Below are 23,376 nucleotides of genomic sequence, written 5' to 3' on the forward strand. Positions count from 1 at the left end.
ACACAAAGTTTCTCATTTTTTGACTGCTTGGGGCTGTTCACTACCTTTCTGTCTCCTCTGTGTTTAGTCACATGACTGCCTGAAAAAAAACCAACACCCTTTTTTCTCATTCTACTGATGTTTATCTTTTAACTAAAAGAAATAACACAGCCCTTTGCCTCTGGCCCACAGCAGTCACTGCTTCTCAGATGTGCTCCTCAGGGAGCGGACGCCTGGATGCCCTGCGGCTGCTTCTGCCTCCTGTGTGTGACTCCACTTCCCCACATCTCCTCTCTGCATGTTTTTTGACCTTACTCAGAGCTGTGGTGAGGACAAGAATGGTGTTTCAGTGAGAGAAGCCCAGCCAGGAACCGTGGGTCCAGGCTGGTGGAGCAGGGTGAGGATGAGGTGCTGTAAACCAGGGGAGTATGGGCTCCTGCATCCCCTGCAAGGACAGCAGGGATGGGGGTGTTCCTGCACACTTGGCAGCTGTCCCTATCTACGCTCCCACTGCTAGCGGGGGGATATCTCCTATCTGAGAAAGCAGATGTTGGTAAGAAGCTTCCTAAGCAGTTTCTCTTCCCTCTCAGAATTACTGCTTGGAGAGAGAATTAAATTGTCTTTTGTTGTCGGTTTAGGGAAGAACAAAACTGAATGGCACCTGGAGAAGTTCCTGCTGCTGCACCCCCTAGGGCTGGCACTGCAGCTCCAGGACCAGGATTAGCCCAGCACTGGAGAAAGTCACCAGGGTCAATGGCCCATGAGAGATCAGGTAGATGATCAATGCTGGGATTAGCTTGTACAATGACTATGATGACAGCAGTGACCTGGAGTGTCAGCTTCACCTTGGCTGTCCTTGCACTGTGCCACCCCACCCCACTGCTACTGGACCGTTCCATGCACCAAGCGGTGTCAGACCTCTGCCAGCCCTGTGAGGAGCTCGGGGCAGCTGAGCTGCAGCCAGCCACCACCACAGCTGTTCTGCATTTTGGATTTCTCCCCCTTCCAACCTCGTTAGTATTGAAATTAAAAGCAAGTGTTTGTGAATTGGTAGCTGTTCTCCAAGACCCTAATTAGAAAATCTCTCCATCCCCTGGGGCTGCAATCTAATAATCAAAAAAGGAACCCAACACCCAAACAAGCCCCAAACCTTGTTTGATGGATCAGGAGTGCTACTGGAACAGTCGGAAGCAGCTCTTCCTGCTTAGTATGGTAATTAAACACTTCAATTGCAATTATTTTTGCAATTAGATAAGTCTCTAATTGTTATCATAGGTGGTGAAGGTTTGGGTGTGTGTTTGTCAGTTCTTCCTCCCTGAGATGGAGTGAAGTGTGGATGCTAGAGGCGTTTCAAGGCCTGCTCCTGTCTGGTTTGTTTGGAGAACATGAGTCCTCTGCATGCTCAGCTGCAGGGAGTGGTTTCCTGGCTCTCTGCAAAAGAAGATGCTGATGAGGTAATTTCTTCTTCTGCTGTGAACTGCTCACGCCAGGACACTTGTAGCGCCCCATCCCCAGGCTGCGTGCAGGAGGACTTGGGAGGGAAGGGGATGGGATGAGATGGGATGGGATGTTGGCTGCCTGGACATCCCTTTGCTGCAGGCTTCTCCTTGCCCAACGATGCTTTGATGGGGCTCAGCGCTGCCCGGGCTGGGTGCTGTGGGGCACTGGGGCTGCAGCCCACCTCCCCAGCCCTCTGTGCTCTTTGGAAGACGATTGCTCTTTGCAAGCACCAGTGGAAGGGCCAAACCCACAGAGGTGCAAGTGGCGGGTGCTGAGACTTGACTCTGGGGGTGGCAGGGGTCCAGGATGCTTGTAGCTCCCTGTTCCCAGGGGAGGGGATGGATGTTGCCCATCACCTCACTGCAGGCTTCTGATGCTTTGGTGGGGCTCTGGGCTGCCCGGGCTGGGTGCTGTGGGGCACTGGGGCTGCAGCCCACCCCCGCAGCCCTCTTTGGAAGCCAATTGCTCTTTGCAATCACTGATTACCGGTGGGAGAGCCAAACCCGCGGCGGTGCGAGCGGCGGGAGCTGCAGCTGAGCTCTGCGGTGGCTCCGGGGGGGGCTGTGCCGGGTCCAGGGGAGCCCTGCCCGAGCCGGGGGGGATTCGGGGCCCCCAGCCCCGTGTGTTGGGGTGAAACCCCTTGGTGTGAGCGAGCCGGGGGCCGGCGGGCAGGGCTGTCGGCGGCAGCAAGCAGGGGGAGCTCCGAGCCCGCGGTGGGGAGCGGCAAAGCGGCAGCACCGGTGTCCCCTGCTCCCCGAGGGGGGTCAGGCATCCCAGCCTGGCCCCTTCCCTACACCCGAAGCTCGGGGCAGGAGTGTCCCGGAGCAGCTGAGACCGAGCTCTGCCCTTGCCTGTTCTCCCTGCCAGGGCAGAGCCCCGGCAAGCATGGAACCACTTGTCCTGGGGGCTGAGCATCCTCCCTTGCCGGGGAGATGCTGGAAACTGGGGTTTGCCTGCCCCCGCTGTGTCCCGGGGATGCTGTGGGGTGCAGAACGAAGATGCTGTGCCCAGGGGTGATGCGTGTCAGGCTTATTTTAGTAGGAGAACTCTTGCTCTGCAGCGCAGCAGGGACTTCTTGTTCCTTCCTATCCTACCTCATCCTCACTGCTTGCTGCCTCCTTATTCCCACCAGCTCAGGGACTGGGGAGGGCATTGTCTAGCTGGTCCTACAGGGAAGGTGCTCTCTGGGGAGGATGCCAGCCTGTCTGGGACGGCTGCAATCTGTGTCGTGGGGGCCTGTGTTTTTGTGTTCAGGCTCTGCCCAGCAGACATATGGCAATGGGACAGGAGAGTATAAGGGGACAGGGACACTTTCTGGGACAGAACATGCCTAAATAAATCAATCATGTCATTTTTCCCTGTGTGTTAAATAGATTTTTATGCCACTGATGACTTTTGCACAGGCTCAGTGCAGAAACGCCCTGTTTTGGCATTCCTAGTGTTGAGCTGCTGGGGAAGACTCGGGGACAAACCCCAGCTGCTTAGTGTTTCCTCATGTCCCAGCCAGCTCCAGGGTGTCTGTCCTTGCTGTGGGTCTGGGACAGGGTTTGTGGAGCAGACACAGAGAACAGAGGCAGCCCTGACGATGCCCAGACACATGGGAGGCAGTCTTGCCCTGGCGTGGATGCTGCAGGATTGGATGTCCTGTGCATGGACATCTGGCACTTGTGGCTGACCTACATCCATCGTGCCTAGCCCTCCTGCCACATTGCCCACCCCTCTGTTAGGACCCCTGGTGCTCCAAAGGGTGGATACATCCCTTGGACAGGGCATCAGCGAGGATAGTGCCTGTGTTTCCCTTCTTTGTCCTAGGCTGGTCTGCCTGGCACCAAGATCTCAAGTGCAGCTCCTTTTCACTCTGCTTTCTTAGCCTGACCCGCTGGCTGGGATCTGGGGAGGACAGCCCCATCCTGGCCCCGCCGGCTGCACGCTCTGGCTCCTGACCCAGCTCTTGGGTCACCACCGCCTGCTGGTGCAGGGCTCGACGCTGGCGGTGTCATGGCCCTGATGAGGCAGGCATGAGGCTCTTTGCAGCTCCTCCAAGGGCTCTTCAAACACACCACCCTCCTGGGAAGAAACTTAGGCAGACAAAGGTCTCTTCAGCAGTTCCTGGGGCTGGAGCAAATGCTGTATGCCAGAGAAAGAATCCTGCAGGGGAATACAGAAAGGTGTTAATGGCTTTGCAGAGTGCAGGTGGGTCCCCTTTCCCTCCTTTCCTGCTTTCTAGCACAAGGGATGCTGCATTAAGCACCTGCTGTGCCTGGGAGGGACTGTGGTGTGATGCTGAGGAGGTTTTCAGCAGAGCATGGCTATATGAGTGCTGAAGTTTGGACAGAGCTGAGCAGGCTCACGTCACCCCAGGACCCATCATCCAACATCCCTCTGAGTAATTTCACTTTACTTTGTGGCTTTCTTGGCCTACCCTTCTCCTACGCTTGGGTCAGCCAGTAACAGCAGGGTTCTTGCTTCCGGAAATAGCTTGGTAAAAGTAGATGTCCTGGGATCAGTGGTGATGTGCTCCTGGGTGCTCCTTCTTCCGTGGCCCCTCTCCCTGCTACTGCAAATGGGTCGAGGACTATTTTGGGTGGTAGACTCTTGGGTGGGTGTCCTGTGTGGTGATGTTTCCTGTCTCCACCCCCATGGTGAAGAGAGGAAATCTGTGGCCACATCAGAACCTCAGATCTCCTGCAAACTTCTCCCCCAGACCGACTTTACTTCAATCTACTGATTAGATTAGCATTCTCTCAGGGGATGGTTGGTATTTTGGCTTTACCTCATGGAAACTCAATGCATTTCAGAAGATATTTGCAGCACAGAGAGGGAAGTGGAAGGGCTGGAATTGGCATCCCCTCCACCCCTGCTGTTGGGCAACAACAGCAGCAGAGATGACTGTGCTTTGCGTCCGCACTGCTGAGAGGTCAGCAGAATCTCACAAGGGAGATTCCTTGTGAGCTATTGTGCCCTCCAGGCTTTGGGGTTTCACGCTGCTCCCTCCTCTGGGCAGTGCTGGGGGCCTTGGCAATGCCATCTCAGGGAGCAGCCTCTGCACTGTGTCCTCCTTTGCTGAGATACGCTTGTGTCCTGATATCCTGCATCAAAGGACTTGCAGGCCAGCAGGACCTGCTGGGGTTATGGGGACCTTGCTGCCCTGCACTGCTCCTGCCACTTTGTTCTACAAGCATCTGGTTCTCCTTCTCCTGGTGTGCGATAGCATTTCCAAGGGGCACTCCCTCAGAGAAGCGTAGGCTGATGCTGTACCCCAGGGCAGGGGGCTGTGTGTTCTCCTCCAACACCCCCAGCTCCCTCCTGGCTGCACGTGTGGGCTGGCAGCACCAGCTCTCACCATTGCCATGACCTTGGCTAAGGTTAGCAGTGCTCAGTGTGCAGCAGGGACAAATGTACCTAGCTTCCAGCACGTGGGTGACTGTATTTTTTTTCCCCAGGGCACAGTCAATATGGGACAACTCAGGTTATCAGCGTGCAGCATTGGAAGGAAGGGCATGTGGAGGTCAGGGTGACCTTGCCTGGCTTTTCCTGAGAAGGGCTGCACAAAGTGGCTCCTGGAGCTGAGAGGCATCCTGGTGCATGGCAGCAGACAGCCACATCCTCCAGCGCAGACCACTGGGAGAGAGCAGAGATGCTCGGTGCAGTATCAGCCCCTACCCCTGGGAACCCTGCCAGCATCCCTGCAAAAGCTGCTGGCAATTTATGTGGAGCTGTTGTAGGCTTGCATGAAAATGAAGCGTGTTAGAAATCTGCAGTCTGAATGCAGCTGCCTCTGCAGCGTGTGGAAGGACAGGCAGGATGAAGGGTCTTCCAGGGAGTCGCAGGGCAGTTATGCAAGCCCACACGTTCAGGGCAGCAGGGGGAAAGGCAGGGGACAGCTCTATGCACTTCTTCTGAGCTTGGGGCTGGGTTTGCAGAGGAAATGATGCTGGAGAGAGGAGTGAGGATGTATTTCTGCTGGTATCATCCTCTGCACCAAGTGCTATCAGGATGGGATGGGTGAACCAGGGAAAATGCTGCAGGTGCCACAGTAAGGAGAACTGTTCCCTCTCCTTGCTTGCATCTAGTGATCCTGGCTCCGAACTCGCCCCGCAACCCTCACCTCTGCCGTTGAGTTTCTCCCTGAGGAAAACGTGAGTGTTGTCCTTTCAACCTCACAGGATTTGGAAGAGGGTGACTGGGAGTCAGAAGGCTGGGAGATGTGGGTCCTAGGGCAGTGGGCTGGCTGAGACTCCTGGGAAAGTTCCGGCACTGGGAAGGGTTAAATTGCACATGAAGACAGAAAGAAAAGAGAGGAAAAAAAAAGAGATCAATTGGTCCGTGCCAGCCTGGATGATCACGCTGTGTTCTCAGCTTTGCTCTGTGGAGCACCAGGTGCTGCCTGCCTGGGATCTGCTCCATTCAGCCCCCGAGGCCGGGAGCCAGGGTGGGCAGGCTGGGGCAGGCATGTCAGCTGGGACAATGATCCTTTCCTACAGGTACCGGCTTCTCCCTGCCCATATGTGTGACCATGCCGCAAGCTGCCCTGAGCACAGCTGATGTGTGCAAGCGGGTGACCTGGAGCTTCTTGTTCAGCTCTGGTGTTTCTGCCTGATGCCTCCTGTTAGCGCTGAATGCTTCTTCTCTCAGGCTTCTAATCTCCCTGGACTTCAGGGACTGGTTTTACAGCCTACAGCCATGCCTGGTGCTTGGAACGCTCCTCTTTAGTTTCCTATCCTTATCCCACTGCATTGAAAGAAGTTCCTGAGGTCCATCAGGGTGTTGTGCATACATCTAGTGCTTTCCTTTACTGGTTTTGAGGGAATTGCCTTGCCTCTTTAGGGCCTGGTGGGAAGAGAGAAGGAGCTGTCTGCTCTCATATCCCTGCTTGACCCTGCACTCTCCACTCTACCTGGTCCTGACCCACGGAAATGCTTCCAGCCCTTTAATGGCTGTGGTGCTCCCATGGGCTTTTGTTTTTCAAAGCAGCAACGACTCTGACTCCTTGTCCCTGCTCCTGACACTCCTGTCCCCAGCCGCACTTCTCCAGTATTCCCACTCTTGTTTGCAGGTCTTTTCTCTATACCTCATTAACAGGAAAGAACATTGTTATTAAGGGCAACAGTTCAAAATACCGCCGGTTGTACTTTTTGTTTCTCCCTGTGGAGCAGCTCTGGTCATTCTTATTTGAGGGCATGAGTTTGTGGAATGATTTGTGTTGGTCTTTTTCTGTTAATGTGGGCAAGGCAGAAAACTGTTAAGACCACGCAAAAAGGTAGGGAGGAGAGGAACCAGCTTGGTTTGTGCTGGGGGTGAAATTTGGCTGCCAAGCTTTTGGTGCACAGCTAAATCCTGTGGCTGCCTATCTTGTGTGGTATCAGTTGATCCAGGTCGTCTGTCAATAGCAGAAATTTAGACTATGGAAGAAAGGGTTGAAGGGTCCCTATGTGCATCATTTGGTGCATCATTTCCGTGCAACTGAGCAGGCTAAAAAGAGAAGTAGAGAAAGTAAAAACAATAACTGATCATTCAGCGCTCAAGCAGAAACCACAGAAGTGGTGCTCTGTAGGATGGGAAGGTCTCTGAATTTAGAAAGGTCAAGAAACATCCCCGTGCTTGAGTCTTCCTCTCTCGCTTCCCCATGTTTCCTGTCTCATGTATCTGTGCTGTTGTGGCACCAGCTGCTGCTCAGCCTCTTTCCTCCAATCTCCTGCACCCCTGGAAGCAGATTCAGCTGGGAGACTCATTGGAGTTGATTTTAGTGGTGGTGGGAGCTTCACTCCACAGGGGTGAGGACAATCTGGAGCCACTGGGTCCTGCTGCTGGGGCTTCTGCCAAGCCCTGCTGGTACCAGGCACCTACATGCTGAGAGTTTGGAGACAGAGGTCCCCTGGCTGCTGTCCCCAGCGTGGGCTTTGGATGCAACTCCTGTAGACAGATCAGGCCCTCTGGGGAACCAGACGGAAGGGCCTTATCTATCAGGGGAGGTTGGGAAGGGGAAAGCTGGGTACTCAGTGACCCTGACGTCTGCCCAGGGAACAAAAACCCATTTTTCTTCCCCTTTTCTTTCCCTCCATCTCATTATTCTCCCTTTGTGCTAAGGTAGCACTTTGAGAAGTTGTTGATGTTTTTTTTTCTCTTCTGCCTCTTGGCTATGCAGGAAAGTCCCTCTGGCCCGTTCCGCAGGAAAGTCCCTCTGGCCCGTTCCCCATCACCAGCTCTCGCCAGCTGGCTGAAGAGCCCAGGTGCCTGGTTTGACCAGGAGCTGCACGTTTGTGCACAGCTCTTTTTGTCACTATAGGTTTGCAGAAGCATCTCTATCACACCCGGCACATATTTTCTGTATATTTTTATATACAACCTGCAACTACTTTTAGGTAATACTGTACCTTTGTGTTCTTTATTAGTACCTTGGAAACTTGACAAGGTAGCCCCAGGAGCTGTGTTCTTGTATTTGTTTGCATTCATCCACCCCTCTGTATCTCTGGGGGCAGACTCCACTGCACCAAGCTTGCCCTCTGCCCTAGGTGAAATCGCATTTGAGCCCTAGGAGAAGCATGATGCTGGCTGAGCCTTTTGGATGGCTCTGCCCTTTGATTCACGTCCCTAGTTTCTCCTTTCAGTGGCTTGAGACCGTGTTTCTGAGACAGGATCAAGGGCACGTGCTGCAGGAGAGTAAGAGCGTGGCTTCTTTGCTGGCATGCTGGGAACGGGGAGTCAAAGGACTCCTTATCTACGAATGGAAAGTTTCTAGGCTGCTTATCAGGCACTGCCTACAAGTCAGATAAGTCTTTGGAGCAGCAGTCTGCACTGTGACGGACAGCTCTGTTCTCCTTATGCTCAGGCAGGTGAACGCCTCTGGGCAAGGCGGTGAGAGGTGGCCCAGTCCTGTGGGGATGTGGGTGCCCAGGGAGGGGACTGGTGCTCGTCTGCCTTGCACCCATCCTGCTCCCTTGCTACATCCGCACCTTTCTGAGCAGCCTGAACCCTGCGACATGCTTGGGGTGACGCTGAGGGTGTTTTTGGCTCTAACTTTACATGGATATTTGTATTCCTCAAAACATTCACTAACCTAATTTTGACTATTCTTGCCCCTTTCCAAAGATGGGAAAGGAACTTACTGTTTGCTGAATTTGCTGCTGATGCAAACTGACAGCCAAAATGCTGAGGGTGCGTGGCTCAGCCAGGAAGGGAAACTGTTGAGCTATTCTGCAGGGAACTGGGGACCCAGATCTCAGCTCCTGCAGGGACTTGCAGCCTGACTGTGGGTGCCCAGGGCTAACTTCCCTCTGCCCTCCCTGTGATGGGTGGTGGCCTTTTCTGAGCCCCACAAAGCCCTGCTGTGTGCCCAAGCTTTGCCGGCTGCCTGCCACTGGAGGGTGGGACATGGACTTCTTTTGGGAGCATCTACACCTAATGACTATGCCCCCATTCTGCACAGCAAATTCAGATAGCAAAACTGTCCCCCTTCCCCCAGCAAAGCCAGGGGCGTTGTGCTGTCAGTGAGTGGTGAAGGCAGGGGTGGTCAGCTGCATGTAAAGCTGGTGTAACTGGACCTGTGCCACCAACTGGATGCAAGCTCAGTCCCCACTGGTGCTGGTGAGTTTCTGGGTGGCTGCAAAGAGCAAGAGTTGCCTGGTAAAGGATCTTCTTCTGGGGCATTGACTCTTGCTTAAAAGTTCATGGTCCCCACCTCTGCATCTGTCTCTGGTGATGGACCTACCATAAAAGCCCTACATGCAAGAAAGTTCTTACCTCTTGAGGGCTCCATCCGTCAGCAAGATCCCCTTCCCGTTCCTCATCTCCAGCTTCAGGGGTTTACCCTCTTGCTTGCCCTGGCCCTGCCTGCAGCTCCTGCCCCTGGACTGGGCCTTCTGGAGGGGAGGCAGGTGGGGGCTCCTGGAGCCCCCGATCCTCCAGCAGTGCAGCAAGTGCTGGTACGCCACACGGAAATCCCTGTTGAGCGTCCCATAGAGGATGGGGTTCAGGGCTGAGTTGGCGTAGCCCAGCCAGAGGACGATGGACATTGGTGTGCCTTTCACCCTGCTGTCCCCCCACATCCCCCGGTAGGTGAACACTGTGAAATAGGGGAACCAGCACACAATGAATGCTCCCAACACTACTGCCAGTGTCACAGTGGCTTTGTGCTCTTTCACCATGGGTGGCATTGGGGCGTTGCTGCTGCAGCACCACGTGTGGTTTATCCTTTTGGCTTGTTCCCTTGCTATCTTAAATATCCGGTAGTAGGTGATGCACATGATGACCAAAGGGACGTAGAAGGTGAGCAAGGCATCCACTAGGCCATATACAGGGTTCACCTCCAGAATACATTCATTGTTGCAGTTGGGGGCTGTGTTTTGGACTGCTGTCCCATTAGTGTTCCAGCCCAGGTAGATGGGTAGGAAGGAGACCATGAGCGAAACTGTCCAAATAATGACCAAGCCAACAGCCACCCGAGCAGGAGTGACAAGCTGGCTGTAACGGAGTGGGGTGGTGACAGCAAAGTAGCGGTCCAGGCTGATCATGAAGAGGTTGAGGATGGAAGCTGTGCACAACATGACATCCAGGCTAGTGTAGATGTTGCACAAAGTGCTGCCAAAGGGCCACTCTTTGGCGAGTTCATAGAAGGCAGAGAATGGCAGCACCAGGAGTCCCAGAAGCAGGTCAGTGATGGCCAAGGAGACGATGATGCAGTTTGTCAAGTTGCGGAGCCGGCGGTCAAGGGTGACTGCCAGGCAGACGATGATGTTACCGCAGAGAGTGATGACGATGAGGATGGTGAGGCAGGACCCAACCAGCAGCTGCAGGGGGAAGCTCATCCTTTCTTGAGGGCTTGTGTGGTTGTAACACGGATCCATACTGCAGTCTCATGGATGGAGCAGTCCCGCTCTCACTGACTCCAAATCTTCTTGCAGTGATCCTCTACCGGGCAGCCTTAGAGCCCTTTCCGAAGTGTCGTTGGACCTACAGAGACCTTGGAGAACATTTCAGAGCCACTTCATATGCTCAGCCTTGTATGGTACAGATGACATGGTCTAGGGAAAGATGTGGCCCTGTGACTCACTTGTGCCTGTTGGCCCAACCTGGGAGCTCAGTGCTGGAGCTGATCCTGCTCGGCAGCTGCTGCTGGGTCTTGCTTGCTCCGTTTTCCTCTTCTGCCTTCTCCTTGCCTCTGAGCAGCCATGGGGTCAGGCCCTATGAGGTCTCATGTGCTCTGCATATTTGGTTGGTGACAGCATTCAGCAACTCTCCAGCAGTGGCAGAGCTTTGTCACTTCCCAAGGACAACCTGCAAAGAAAACGCTCACTCAGAGCTGCAGTGGGCAAAGGTCCTTTGAGCTACCTCTCAAGCCCCTACAGCAACATGGCATAAGTACCTCCCTGGATGCTCCAGTCCACTTAAACTTGGATTGGAAAGTTCCTTGGCAGCCAGGCATGCATGTGCCTCCCAGCTGGCCTCCCCCAGCCCTGGGGGTGCCCACCTAACATAGGAAAGTTGAGAGAAGGGCAGGTATTTTAGAAGCACAAAGCTCCTACAGGCTTACAATAAAAATGAGAACTGGGACAGTGTGAGGAAAGAGTTTTCCTGAGAAAGCAGTGTGCTCTTCTTATACACTCTAGTAAACTAGTCACCACCATGTAATTTCTAAAACTTGACTGTGGGTGTGTTGCTAAACCTTGCAGTAGCCTATGCCGTGCGTTCATCCCTGCCACCAGCAGCCACGCTGGCTCCTGCAGTCCAGAGAGCAAATCCTCACTCTGCTCAGGGCCTTGGGAGGAAAGAGAAACCCATTTGTTAGTGATGTAATGTCCTGAGGAGGAGGTGGAGGTTTGTTTTTTCATGAAGAGTTTGGATGGAGCCAACTCCTGCTTTGGGACAGGGACACAGAGGGGAGGACATCCCTTATAGACATCCAGATAGAAAAATATTCATAAAAATAATGACAAAAAGCTATATTTTGCAATGGCAGAAACAACACAGCAAACCTATCTAATGTCCAAAAGGGCTTTTAGCTGCTCATTATGATGGTCTCCAGGAGCACCCTACAACTAGATTCAAAGGGACCATGCTTCCTGTCTGCTTGCAAGCAACTCCTGTTGCCTAAAGGGAAACTGAGGCACTGCAGGGATGAGAGAGAAGGGGCTGGGAATGGGCTGAGGAGCCTGTGCTGTAGCTGTGGTGTGCCCCAGTGTGCTTTCTGGGTGAGGTGATGGGTCTCCCCATCATCCCTGATGTGCTGGTGGGGGACAGCAATGCTGGTCCCCATGGGTGGTGCAGGACTCTGCTCCCTGGGCTCCCCACAGCCCAAGTAGTGGAAGTGAAGCCCTCCCTGGTGGTGCACAGGCTTCTGCAGGAGGTAGAGCAGATTCTCTGCAGGGTGCAACAGGCTGCAGAGGTAAAGCAAAGAGCAGAAACTCCAAAAGAGGAAAAGGTCCAGCCCTGGCAGGGGACAGAGGTGAGATTTTAAAATTACACTCACCCTGCGAGAACAAGACAATGATGTGGAGTGGGTTGAAATGCTCTTCAGCTGATACGTGTCTTTGATTCAAGGTTAAAGGCATTGGAGCCGAGTGAGGGAGTGTACCGGGGAGTTTGTAAGAGTAAATAACCACTGTTTCTAGGAGCCATGTGGCAGTGAGATGGGGACTGGACCAGTGGGATCAGAGATGATACCTGCAGCCCTGCTGTTTCTAAGGGAATTGAAAGTGAATGAGAAGTGAGCAGCCCATGAGAAGCCTTCTGCTGTGCAGAACAAACTCATTGCCAGACAGGGAGTCTTCTCAGTTTGGGTGCTGGGATTAAGGCTGTGGGGAGAGGGATGCGACACTTTCGGCTGCAGCGGCAGCAGCGTGTGGAGTGGTTCCTCACCTCCTGCTGCAGCACAGGCTCTTGCCTTGGAAAGCTCTTTGTTTGCGCACAAAAGGAGTGTGGAATAAGCTGAGCACTGCCTGCCCGCTGTCAGAGACGACGAGAACAGGTTGTTCTAGAGAAGGGTATTTCCAAGTGAAAGGGATGTTTTTTCATTACTCCCAACATGTGGAAATGGCAGGATAAATTATAGGGGGAGTAGCACACTTCGAAAATGCTGTGGGTGGATCACAGCTTCTTACGTGGCTGCTTCACCACACAACAACCTGCTCCTGCCACCAGCTCTTGCAGCTCACGTGGGCTCTGCTGGGGCTCAGCGTTGGGCTCTGTCGGTGGGTCCCAGCTCTGCGTGCATCGCATGCTCAGCACCTGCTGAGGTGCAGGAAGTGTTGTGGAGAAGCCCTGTGCTGCAGATCGGAAGTAGTTTTGTTTCTTATTGCCTCTTGTACTTAACTCGGGGCAAGAAATGGACACTTTTTTTTTTTTTTTTAATCTCTCGGGCAGGGAATAGAGCTATTTCCTAGTGAGATATGGAGCCACTGGGCTGGAAGGAAGGAGCAGGGGTTCCTAAACAAAGAGGACAGAAGTGTCTCTATCCCTGTAGAGAAGCCCTGGCAGAGCTGGGCAATTGACAGCTCTTAAAGCCTGGGCATGGGCACCCTCCCTGCACGCATGAGGGCTCAGCTGCCTTCACGCCTTGAGACATTTTTCTTCCATGGGATGGGGCAAGACCTGCCACTTGCCAATTCAGACATGGGATGTTGCAACTTTAACTGTAGCGGGGGTGTGAGAGACCTTCCTGTATCCCTTGGCCAAACTATCTCATGGAAACATTCCCCTAAGTGATTGCAGCCTCTGGATGCAGCTCTGCAAGAAGAGCAGGCTGGAGGGTTGCTTTAGATGTGGGGTCAGCGCGCTGCGGTCAGTGCAGTCCCTGGGGCAGTGTGCCCAGCTCTCTCCTGGCGCATCAGCCCTCTGGGACTCTGCATCTGCCCTGCTTTTCTGCCAAGGACACTTGCAGCTACCTTTAATACCAAGTTCTGCGTCCTCCGCTCCCGTTGCATTTCAGCAGAGTGAGTTCGTTTCCTCCTTGATGTATGAGCAGAGCAGCTGTTTCCCGTGGCAGCCTTTCTAGCAATAGCCTGAATAAATGATACCTTTCCAGCCCTGTCTCGCCAGGCAGCTTTTACGTTTACCTGATTATCCTCATTATCACAGCCTGGACCTGTTCCTGGTTCAAAATCACCCTCTGGCAGTGAGGGACCAGAGTAGGGCATCACTTCTGGATTATCCTTCTAGTGCCTTTTCCAGCAGTGCTAGTGCTCTGATGGACACTTTCTCTGCTGTGAAGAGTTGTCAGGCTGCATTTGTTTTGTTGCAGTCATCCTGGGGTTCTCTAAAAGCCAGACATTTTTCCTATGGTGTTTTCAGCTGCTTTGAGTAGGAATTTTTGCTATTAGTCCCTATGTATATGAACTTGTGCCAGCCCGTTGTGTTTCGGTCGACCCTCTAGTTTTTTTTCCTGTGATACATAGTCCCTCGTCCAGTTCAAAACTTCTCTCAAGTTTCTTAGCATTACATTTTCTTACAGAAACTGCCATTTTCTGAGCTAAGATCACTAATGAAAACCATTAAATAAAATTTATCTCTAGGCTGATCTTTAAGGAACTCTATTAATAGCCTTCTCTGGAGCATTAATGATCCTTCCATTGTAATGTATTATCGTCTCCCCATTAGGCTCCTTGCAATTCTAATAGTAATTCCTGCCTGAACAGATATTTTCTGCTCTGTTGCAGCCCATGTTACATTTGATCCACTGTACTCCATGGCAATTACCTCCTCTGGGGAGGGGGCTGTGATTTATCCACAGGAAATTTCTGTTGCATTTTACGCTTTTATTCCTCCTACCCATCTTTCAGCATCCTTTCCTTTAGCATTGTTTATTTGTGCACTTTTACAGCAAGACTAATGGGATACAGCACCCGCTCCGGCAGCGTAGGTAATAAGTTTGCTGTTCTCCATTCATGTGCTTCTACTTCTGACATAATAGGTTTGTTTAAATTCTGTTAAAAGCCTGGGTACCTCTGCACCACAAGCAGAAACATTAGCAGAAAGGAGCACTCAGCAAGGGCCTGAATCTGGCAGACTGTCTTTGGGAAGTGTTTCTCACTAGGCTTAAGGATACCGACAGTGATGGGTGGGGACTCAGGAAAAGCTCCACACAGAGTATTTTAGCCCCATTCTGCGAACAGGATGGCTCTGCTCTTAGGCAGACCTGCGATGTCACTCTGCCTCCTGCTTTACCTTCCTTCCAAGCAAAGTGCTTGTAGAAGTCAATTAGGAGCAAAGCGAAATTCTCCGTCCCTGAAAAGCTCGCAGCAGAGCCTAACAGCTTTTTCTAAAATTATGTTTGAGTGCTACTGGAGCTTAAACATCTGGGCACGCTGTGAGAGGCACTTCAGTCAAGGCAGGGAGATGGGCAGGAGGGTGGGAATTTCTTCTGGGCTGAAAGAGGATTTTTTTGGTGATGGGGAGCAGACAGAACGGGGAGCAGTAGAGACTCCAGCAAAATGCTGTTTTGATCCTCTGCCAGAGCCATGAGGTGTTCTCACAATGGGACAAGCCCAAATTTGCCAGAATTGGGGCTTGAAGGCAATGTGAGAGGGGATAAATGTAAGAGTGGTACACAAATTAGCTTGCTCTGCTGCCTGTGGTGAGCTTTGGTGAAGTTGTGGGGTTGTTTTGAGTTTCTGAGCAGCCTTTCTGGACTCTTTCCCCATACCTCCCATGTGAGGCTTCACCTCATAGCGCTCCCCAGCACACCTCTGCCTCTGCGCTTGGGCACCCCCATTGCTGGTGCTCTTGTTTCCATCTCTTCCTTGCAATTTCTCGACTCCCCTCTGCTCTTCGGGGCAGGCTGTTGGGTGTGCTGCTGCTCCCCCACCCAGAGTGCCCCGTGCCCTCATTCAAGTCAGCAGACACAGCTTACCTCACGACCTTTCAGGTGCACACAGACAGTTGCAGTTACACGGCAGTAATTTACTGCCTCTGGGGTGAACAGAGGCACTAGGGGAGACAGGACACAACCCCCACGACAGCTGCCAGCCTTTCATCATGCTCCCCAGGAGGGAAAGGTCTCTGTGGATAAGAGGGAGTTTGGGACCCTTGAAAGCAGAAATCCTGAAGAGCTATGCAGAAACCAGCAGAGCAGCGAGTGTTTCAAAAGTTTGCTCTGCAGAGGGTGGCCAGGAAAGGTGAAACTGAAAAGAGGTGTGGGGCTCACCGGTGTGCTTGGAGCAGTGTAAGACCCAGCAGAGATCCTGGGATTCAGTCTCCTGCCAGAGCCTATTCTGACCACGGACAGCGGGTACTGCATCCCCCTGGGGACAACCCACCCCTCCTGTGCTGGTGCTACAGCCCAGCTCTGGGGGTGCCCTGCCCCGCAGAGACGTCTGTGTCTCAGACAGGGCAACCTCTGCTCTGGCCGATACCTGTCAAGTGCTACAGCGTGGAGGGCTGGATGGAGGGCTGGGGTGCTCAGAGAAAGGGCTTGGGCACTTCGGTGCAAGAGGTTGGCTTAGTAGCAAGCCTTGGGGGGATGCTTCTTGGGCAGAGATGCTTGCACACCTGCAGATGCTTAGGCAGGGCTCTGCCTCTGTGCCCTGAGCACGCTCCACCCACATACTTCTGTTACCCTGATGTTCTCAGCTCCAGTGGTCCCCACCAGCAAAAGTTCCCAAACTTTCCTCTGCTCCTGGCGCGGCAGGACAGTGATGGCATGAAGGTCTGATGAGCAACACCCTCTTGCTCTGACCCAGATGGCCCATTGCAGGGTGCTTAGCACACCCCATTCTCAGTGAGGACCCACCAACTCCTCTGAGATCTCACGCAGAAAGTGATTTACCGGCAAAATAACTGAGAGAAAAGTAAGGCAAAAGCTTTACCTGGGAAAGGTGCTGCTTTTCCCCATCCCCTAAGCAGTTGAGAGCTCTTGGAGGCAGCACAGACACCAACTTTCCTCCGGCTTGTGCAGTTCAATTTGTGAAGGCAGAAGCGCGTGCTGCGAGTGGCGGCTGCTTTGCCTCCTCTCCTCTTCTCCCCTCCCTTCTCGTGTACCAATATCCAGGCAGCGCGGTGACTGCAACATGAGTCAGACCACAAGTGGGAGGGATCAGAGCTGTGAACTCAGACACCGAGGTTATCATCCGGCAAATTTGAAATGCTGAAAGTCAATTGTGCTCCGGGCACATGGTGTGTCGGGCTCCACTGAGCTGTGACAGGCACAAAGAGGGATGTGGGACGCCTGTTGCCTCCTGCTGCTTCCTTGCATGCTGCTGTCACCTTCCTTGCATGCTACTGTCACCTTCTTTGCTAACATTAAGATTTCAAGGCCCTTGCTGCTTGATTACCATGGGCAAAGCCTCTGTCCCAAGTGGCTTTCCCAGGAGTCCTGACACTGTCACTTGCTCTCAGCACAAACCTGGCTTTGCAATCAGTGTGAGCTCCCCAGAGAACAAGCACAGTTGAGCCTGGAGCTGGGATGGCTCAGAGGATGTGGAGAGGAACAAGGTGTTAGGGTTGCACTGGGAAGAGGTAAGGAATAAGAGGACATAGCTGCAAAGCAGGGAGAGGGAACTGGACCCCAGACAACGCTGGGGTGCAAATCTGCTTCTTGTGCAAATCAGGGTGGCAGGAGGAGCCCGTGCTGATGTTCTGGGGATCCTGTGCTGTGGCAGGGAGAGACTTCACATGCCTCCAGGTCAGTGGCAGAGGTGCTCTGGGCTGGGCATCTTTCCTGCCCAGAAAGTGGGTGCACTCACTTCTGCTGAAAATTGTCCCCTGCACATGTGATGGCAGAGGAGGAATCATACCAAATGACAAACAGGTAGTGACAGACTTTCATGTCTCTTAGATCTTTCATCTGTGGGTTTCAAAGCACAGTGTGACTACCAACTGCCAGGCCAGATGAGCAAGGACTGCTTTCCTTTTTTAGGTCTTCCTCTTGATCCAAGGAGGTCCCAGGCTGTCAGCAGAACTCCAGCAAAGTTTGGCCACCCCCTGGCTCTGCATGACCCAGGAGACCAGCGCAGGCAGTGGTGTGCTGTGAGTGAGGTGCTTTAGTCCCCATCAGCCATTTCTGAGCCCCCTGAACAAACAGCCAGGAACTGACTTAATGCAGTCTGGATGCGGCCCCACGCTCCCCAAGCTGGAAGGATCCTGCTGCTCCTCAGTTAAATTGAGCTCCCTCAATACCCTCTGCTGGGAGTGGAGACCATGTCCCAGTCTCTATCTCTGCCAAACGGGGATACCGGCAGCTCTGGTGCACAAACCAAAAGGCTTTGATGTGTTTATCTCTACAGACCAGAGCATAGATCTAGCTTTAAAAAAGCTTATGATCTGCTGTAGCTGGAGAGTTTCCCCACTGATCAGTAGCCCTGTGACATGTCTTGGTTGCAGAGCTGTGGACTAGCTGCTGGGAGCTCCTCAAGTGGCTGGTGTGTGCAGCACATGGCTGCAGAGGAATCCCTTCTGCAAAACAAGATTCAAATCTGCTCAGGAATGTCTGCATCAGCTAAAATCACTGGTGTAGTGATGTATTCCAAGGCCCCTTGCTTGGCTCTGCTTTAGGAGGGATTTTTCTTTGTCTGGAAGTCCCAGAACGAGAAGCGCCATGTAGGGAGAAAGGACTGTGATTATTGGGGCAGGATCCCCTCTCTGGCCCCCTTTCCCTAATCCCTCCCAATAAAAGGTCTGTGCTGCCTGGGGCTGGGAGAGCTCCCGCAGGGCAGCCTCTGATCTCAGCACGCTTCACCTTCCCAATGTCTTTGGGGTGCTCTGGGGGTTCAAACTCTCTCTCCACCTCATCAGGCCGTGTGGGCAGAGAGTAGAGAGGAATGGTTACACCATCCTCTCCGTGCTGCCTCCTCCATCTGCAGGGACCAGCACCTCAACACACCCCACCCGGCAGCCAGAGACTGGGCTGGAGCTGGGGCCAGTCTGCCATGCCTGTCCCTGGGATGGATCCTTTGTTCCCAGCTCTGCAGAAGGAGGCTGTGTGCAGGATGCTGAGGGTGCAGTGGCAGTGTGTCCTTGGGTTTGCAGGAAGGTCTTGGTGATGGGAAAAAACGCCATGTCCACAAGTCCCTGAGCACAGGAGATCTTGAAAATTTGACTTTCTGTAGTGGCTGGGTGATTATGGAGCTTCTGAGGCACTGCACGGGCTGGTATGATATATCCAAGTTAATTGGAGAACATAGCATTGGAGATGTGAGAAGTACAGACTGCGCGGACCGTACAGTGAGGTGCAGGGAAGCAGCCAGATCTAGAACTGAAAGGAGCCCTCAGGGCATTCGTGCTGGCAACAGGCTCCTGTGCACTGTGCATTTGCAGAAGCAACCTGGGAAGTGGCAGGTATAACACCTGCAGAGGCTGTGGCTGGAAAACATCAGTGGTGGTGAGCTCCAGAAAGGAAGGAAGTACTTGAGACCCATTAGACCCAGTGGTTGACCCACCATGCGTGCCTGGGCAGCGCACTCACCTCAGCCAGGCTCACTGGGCTGACTGGGAGCTGGCAGCAACCAGAAACAGTCATAAACTGGGACATTCCCCAAGTGGCCTGTGCTGAGCTGTGGACTGAGAAATGAGTTGGGAAATGATAAGGAGACATCCTCTGTGTGTGTGCATTAAGCAGCAGTTATTAAAGGCTACAGCAATGCTGGGAGCTGGGAAAGTGCAAGGGAAAGTCTGGGAGTCCAGGAATAGGGTTGTGAGATTTGGCTCCTGAAAAGCCTCAGATGGTGAAATTATGCCTGGAAGGTGGCAGCCAACCTGAGAGATCACATATGGCAACTTCAGCACTGAGAAGGGCTTGGCAGTGGAGCTCTACTGATCTCCCCAGCCTGGGCTGGGTTTGGAAAAGCTGAAGGAGGGTGGGGAAGAGGAGTAGAAAATACCTAGAAAACAAAGCATCTGGGTGTGGAGCAGCTCCTCGGGCAGTGCAGTCTGAGAGGAGCCGGCGGGTTGTCCTGTTGGGTTTCAGAGACATTTATGTGAACTCTGGCGGAAGATCCTGGGTTAGGGAAATGGGACTTGTGCTGAGTTGTGTTCTCTGGAAAAATCAAAACTCAAAAGCCATGGAAAGGTCCTGATCCTGGAACTGACTACTGCTTTTCTGGGGTGGATAGGAGGGGCCGGTAGCTCACTCGAGTAATCTGAACAGTTTGAGTTCTGGTGAATTCTATACCTGGTAAAAAACAAAAGACAGAGATCTCCTTGATGTATTAGTATCCTTTTTTGAATTTTTAAACTAATACTTTACAGTGAAATCTTGTCCTAAAACATAGTAAATTGTGACAGAAATCTCTGATATTCCCTGCCTGGGGCTGTATAAGTCAGAGCAAACGTGTGGGAAATAAATATTGCAAGGAAAGGATGTGTAAAACATCTACAGTGAGTCCAGCATGGGGGCCCAGTGGCTGTGCAAGGAACCGCTCCTGTCTGCAGAGCAGGCAGCTCCCACGGCGATGGGAGACCCTTGCTGGGCTGTGGCTGAGCTCCAGCGCAACATCCTGCTTGCATATATATTTTTGGCATGCCATAAATCCTGTCTATTCCAGGAATATCTCTGTCCAAAGCCACCTTTCCTGTACTGGGACACATGTACTGGAGAAGAAAAGGATTCTCGGGCCTTTCCCACCCCTTGGTTACTGCAATGCTGATCCTGAGGAGGCTTAACAGGATCCCATCTGCTGTGATACACCGTCAGACTATAGACACAGTCTGCGATATATTTCTTAAGCTTCCCTTAGTGTGGAAAGAGGATGCTAGAAGTTTATTTCCAGGTTGCCAGTCTATTTGTGTTATACAAATCTTTCCAAGCTCTAACAAGGACTGCAGGGTGCTGGCTGGATTCGCAATACTATGGAGCATCCCTCAAACAGTTGAAGGCTCGCATGTTTTCCAGTGTGTCCAGGGACAAAGGAGGGTCCTCAAATAACTTGGACACAGCTGTTCATAAATAAAACTGTACTGGGGTCAGAACAGTTTGTATGACACCAGTACAGGTTTTTTTTTTTTTGTCTTTTGGAAGTACTGTAGAGAGAAAAAGAAAGGGCAGAAGTCTGTGGGAGAAGGTGACATTGCCCCCAGACTAAAAGGCTGGAAGGAGAGTGGGAGCATTGGCACAGTGTGCACCCACCTGCCAGAGTGCCTGAAGTGTCCCTGGGAAGGGAACAACTGGCTACGGTTCCCGTGAGTGGGTCTCTTATGGGCTTTAGCACTAATCCCGTCAAATGCAATTGTGCACGTCCTTGTCTTCCAGATAAAGATTTAATCCTCCTCCAAACACTGCTGAAATCGTGGCCTGGGTGATACCTTGTGGCTGCAGGTTAATTTGGGGCTGTGCAAAGCTGTTGCCCTCTCTGGGTGTGGAGGAGGCTGAGCCGCAGGTTGCTCTGGATATAGGAACTGCATGGAAAGACGGGATGCTGTGGACTGCAGTGCTGCTAAGACCCTTTCCAGCATTTTTAGGCCCTCTGTCAGAAAGGTGAACCAATTTATGTAGGAATGAGCTCTTTGATTTCAGCTTGCGGCCAGTGAAGTCTGATATGCGTATATAAACACCTGCTCTGAGGCTGTTTGGATGGTTTAGGACATCTCAGGGCTGGAAGCTGGCTCCTGCCCTGTTGCTTTGTAAGGAAGGATTGACTGCTTGAGTCCTAGGTGCTTCCAAAGCATTTCCCTGCAAAGCTGGCAAGAGGTCGTGCTGCTGGGCACGGGGCAAGAATGAAAGGATTAGCAAAACGCTCCCCTGCAGCGGGACTGCCATGGGGCTGGCAAGGAACACGGAGCTCAGTACATGGCCCTGGACACAGGCATTGCCCAGGCAGGCTGCTGGCGGCTGCTGCCAGCTCACACCCTGCCTGGGCCCCTCGCTGGGACCCTGCGGTGTCCCTGCCTGCCCTGCCAGCACAGGCAGATGGAGCACAGGGAGGCCGTGCAAGGACCAAGGGTTACAGAGGGATCATGAAGCCAACGGGATGCTGAGCTGCTCCCAGCGTGAGATGAGGAGCTGAGCACTGGTGCGGATGCGTGGTACCAGCAGGTGTCTGCCTGCAGACGCTGATAGCTATGGCCAACCAGGGATGGAGCAGCATCACTTCTCTGGTGGCTCCTTGCAGCAGTGTGGGCAAGTTCAGCCAGGCCAGGGCAGAGGATGTGACGCCCTCTCTGCAATGTGCCGTTCCTCTGTGCCAAACTGCTGCCATCTCCATCTCACGTCTCACTGCAGATGACTTTGTAAAAATGGGGACTGCAGCTCTGGGATGCTGCTCCTTTGCTTGCACTGGTGCTGTATGTGGAAAGGGGTAAAGAAGTAGAGGATCCTTCTGCCCTGACCCATGGTGTCAACGTCCTCTGCTGCAAGTGGGGCTTCTCACAAATGAAGGCTTGATCCTGGCTGTTCAATGTCTTTATCAATGACCTGGATGAGGGCATTGAGTGCACCCTTAGCAAGTTTGCGGATGACACTAAGCTGGGTGGAAGCGTGGATCTGCTGGAGGGTAGGGAGGCTCTGCAGAGGGACCTGAACAGGCTGGACTGCTGGGCTGAGGCCAATGGCATGAGGTTTAACAAGGCCAAATGCCGGGTCCTGCACTTGGGGCATAACAACCCTATGCAGTGCTACAGACTAGGAGAAGTCTGGCTAGAAAGCTGCCTAGAGGAGAAGGACCTGGGGGTGTTGGTTGACAGCAACTGAACATGAGCCAGCAGTGTGCCCAGGTGGCCAAGAAGGCCAATGGCATCTTGGCTTGTATCAGAAACAGTGTGACCAGCAGGTCCAGGGAGGTGATTCTCCCTCTGTACTCAGCACTGGTGAGACCGCACCTTGAATCTTGTGTTCAGTTCTGGGCCCCTCACCACAAGAAGGATGTGGAGGCTCTGGAGCGTGTCCAGAGAAGAGCAACAAAGCTGGTGAGGAGGCTGGAGAACAAGTCTTATGAGGAGCGGCTGAGAGAGCTGGGGTTGTTTAGCCTTGAGAAGAGGAGGCTGAGGGGAGACCTTATTAGTCTCTACAACTGCCTGAAAGGAGGTGTGGAGGGGAGGGAGCTGGGCTCTTCTCCCAAGTGACGGGGAACAGGACAAGAGGGAATGGCCTCAAGCTGCACCAGGGGAGGTTCAGGCTGGACATCAGGAAAAAATTTTTAACAGAAAGGGTCATTGGGCACTGGCAGAGGCTGCCCAGGGAGGGGGTTGAATCAGCTTCCCTGGAGGTGTTTAAAGGATCGGTGGATGAGGTGCTGAGGGGCATGGTTTAGGGATTGTTAGGAATGGTTGGACTCGATGATCCAGTAGGTCCTTTCCAACGTAGTGATTCTGTGATACCACCACTCCTTGTCTCCTTTGCGTGGCAGGACCTGGAGTATCTACCAGGGCAAGCAAAGCCAATCTTCATTTTCATGTAGGCTTTCCTAGATGTAAAGCTCAAAGGGTGAGAAGCACATGTGATAGAAGCCTGAAAAACATGTCCTCTGAGAAAAAGAGTGATGGTAGTGGCCATAGTGGCTCAGAGCGACAGATCTTCTGTCTAATAATAATCACCTATGAAAAAAATAAAAGCAAGTGGTGAAACGTGCCCAGAGCCTTCCCCCTGCAAACCACAAGCTGAGACTTGTGCCAGGTGCTCCGTGACAGTCATGCTGATGAAGGAGAGCAGATGCTGCTGTGCTGAGGATGGGCTCACCCCAGGTGGACCAGTCAGACCTGTCCTGCCTTGTACAGGAAGCGTGAGAGCTGTCGTGGTGAGGCAACAAATTTCCAAATATACATATTATTTTTTCCCCTTACATAGCCTGGAATAAGGCCAAAAACCTAGGGCTGGAATCTCTCTCCAGACAATTAATTATTGCAGAGAGACAATTTGTTAAGCAAGAGAGGCTTTTAATTTGTAAGAGCTCATCTATTCTTATTGTATCTTTTAAACTGAAGGAAGTGGAGTTGATCAAAATAGACTTGAAATAGAAGATTTTAATTTAGAGGCTATGT

At 52.7% G+C, this 23,376-nt stretch overlaps 1 protein-coding gene across 3 annotated transcripts; it reads right to left on the bottom strand.

Moving 5' to 3' along the window:
* Positions 1 to 266: 266 nt before the first annotated feature.
* Positions 267 to 16,423, bottom strand: HRH2 (histamine receptor H2). 3 transcript variants are annotated; one of them, XR_008452353.1, is made up of 4 exons: positions 16,278 to 16,423; positions 9,220 to 10,752; positions 5,588 to 5,736; positions 267 to 3,627 (listed from the first exon to the last, which is right to left on the bottom strand). XR_008452353.1 is itself a non-coding variant. In XM_054080059.1 (4 exons), the coding sequence occupies exons 3-4, from the start codon at positions 10,320 to 10,322 to the stop codon at positions 3,579 to 3,581; spliced, it is 1,152 nt and encodes a 383-aa protein (XP_053936034.1). In that variant the 5' UTR covers positions 10,323 to 10,438; positions 10,529 to 10,752; positions 16,278 to 16,423; the 3' UTR covers positions 267 to 3,578. The 3 variants fall into 3 exon arrangements, 2 of the variants coding, with proteins under 2 accessions (XP_053936034.1, XP_053936033.1); XM_054080059.1 differs by lacking the exon at positions 5,588 to 5,736 and having other exon boundaries at positions 9,220 to 10,438; positions 10,529 to 10,752; XM_054080058.1 differs by lacking the exon at positions 5,588 to 5,736.
* Between the last annotated feature and the right edge of the window lie 6,953 nt (positions 16,424 to 23,376).

Source organism: Cuculus canorus, chromosome 14 (assembly GCF_017976375.1).
Source record: "Cuculus canorus isolate bCucCan1 chromosome 14, bCucCan1.pri, whole genome shotgun sequence".
NCBI lineage: Eukaryota > Metazoa > Chordata > Aves > Cuculiformes > Cuculidae > Cuculus > Cuculus canorus.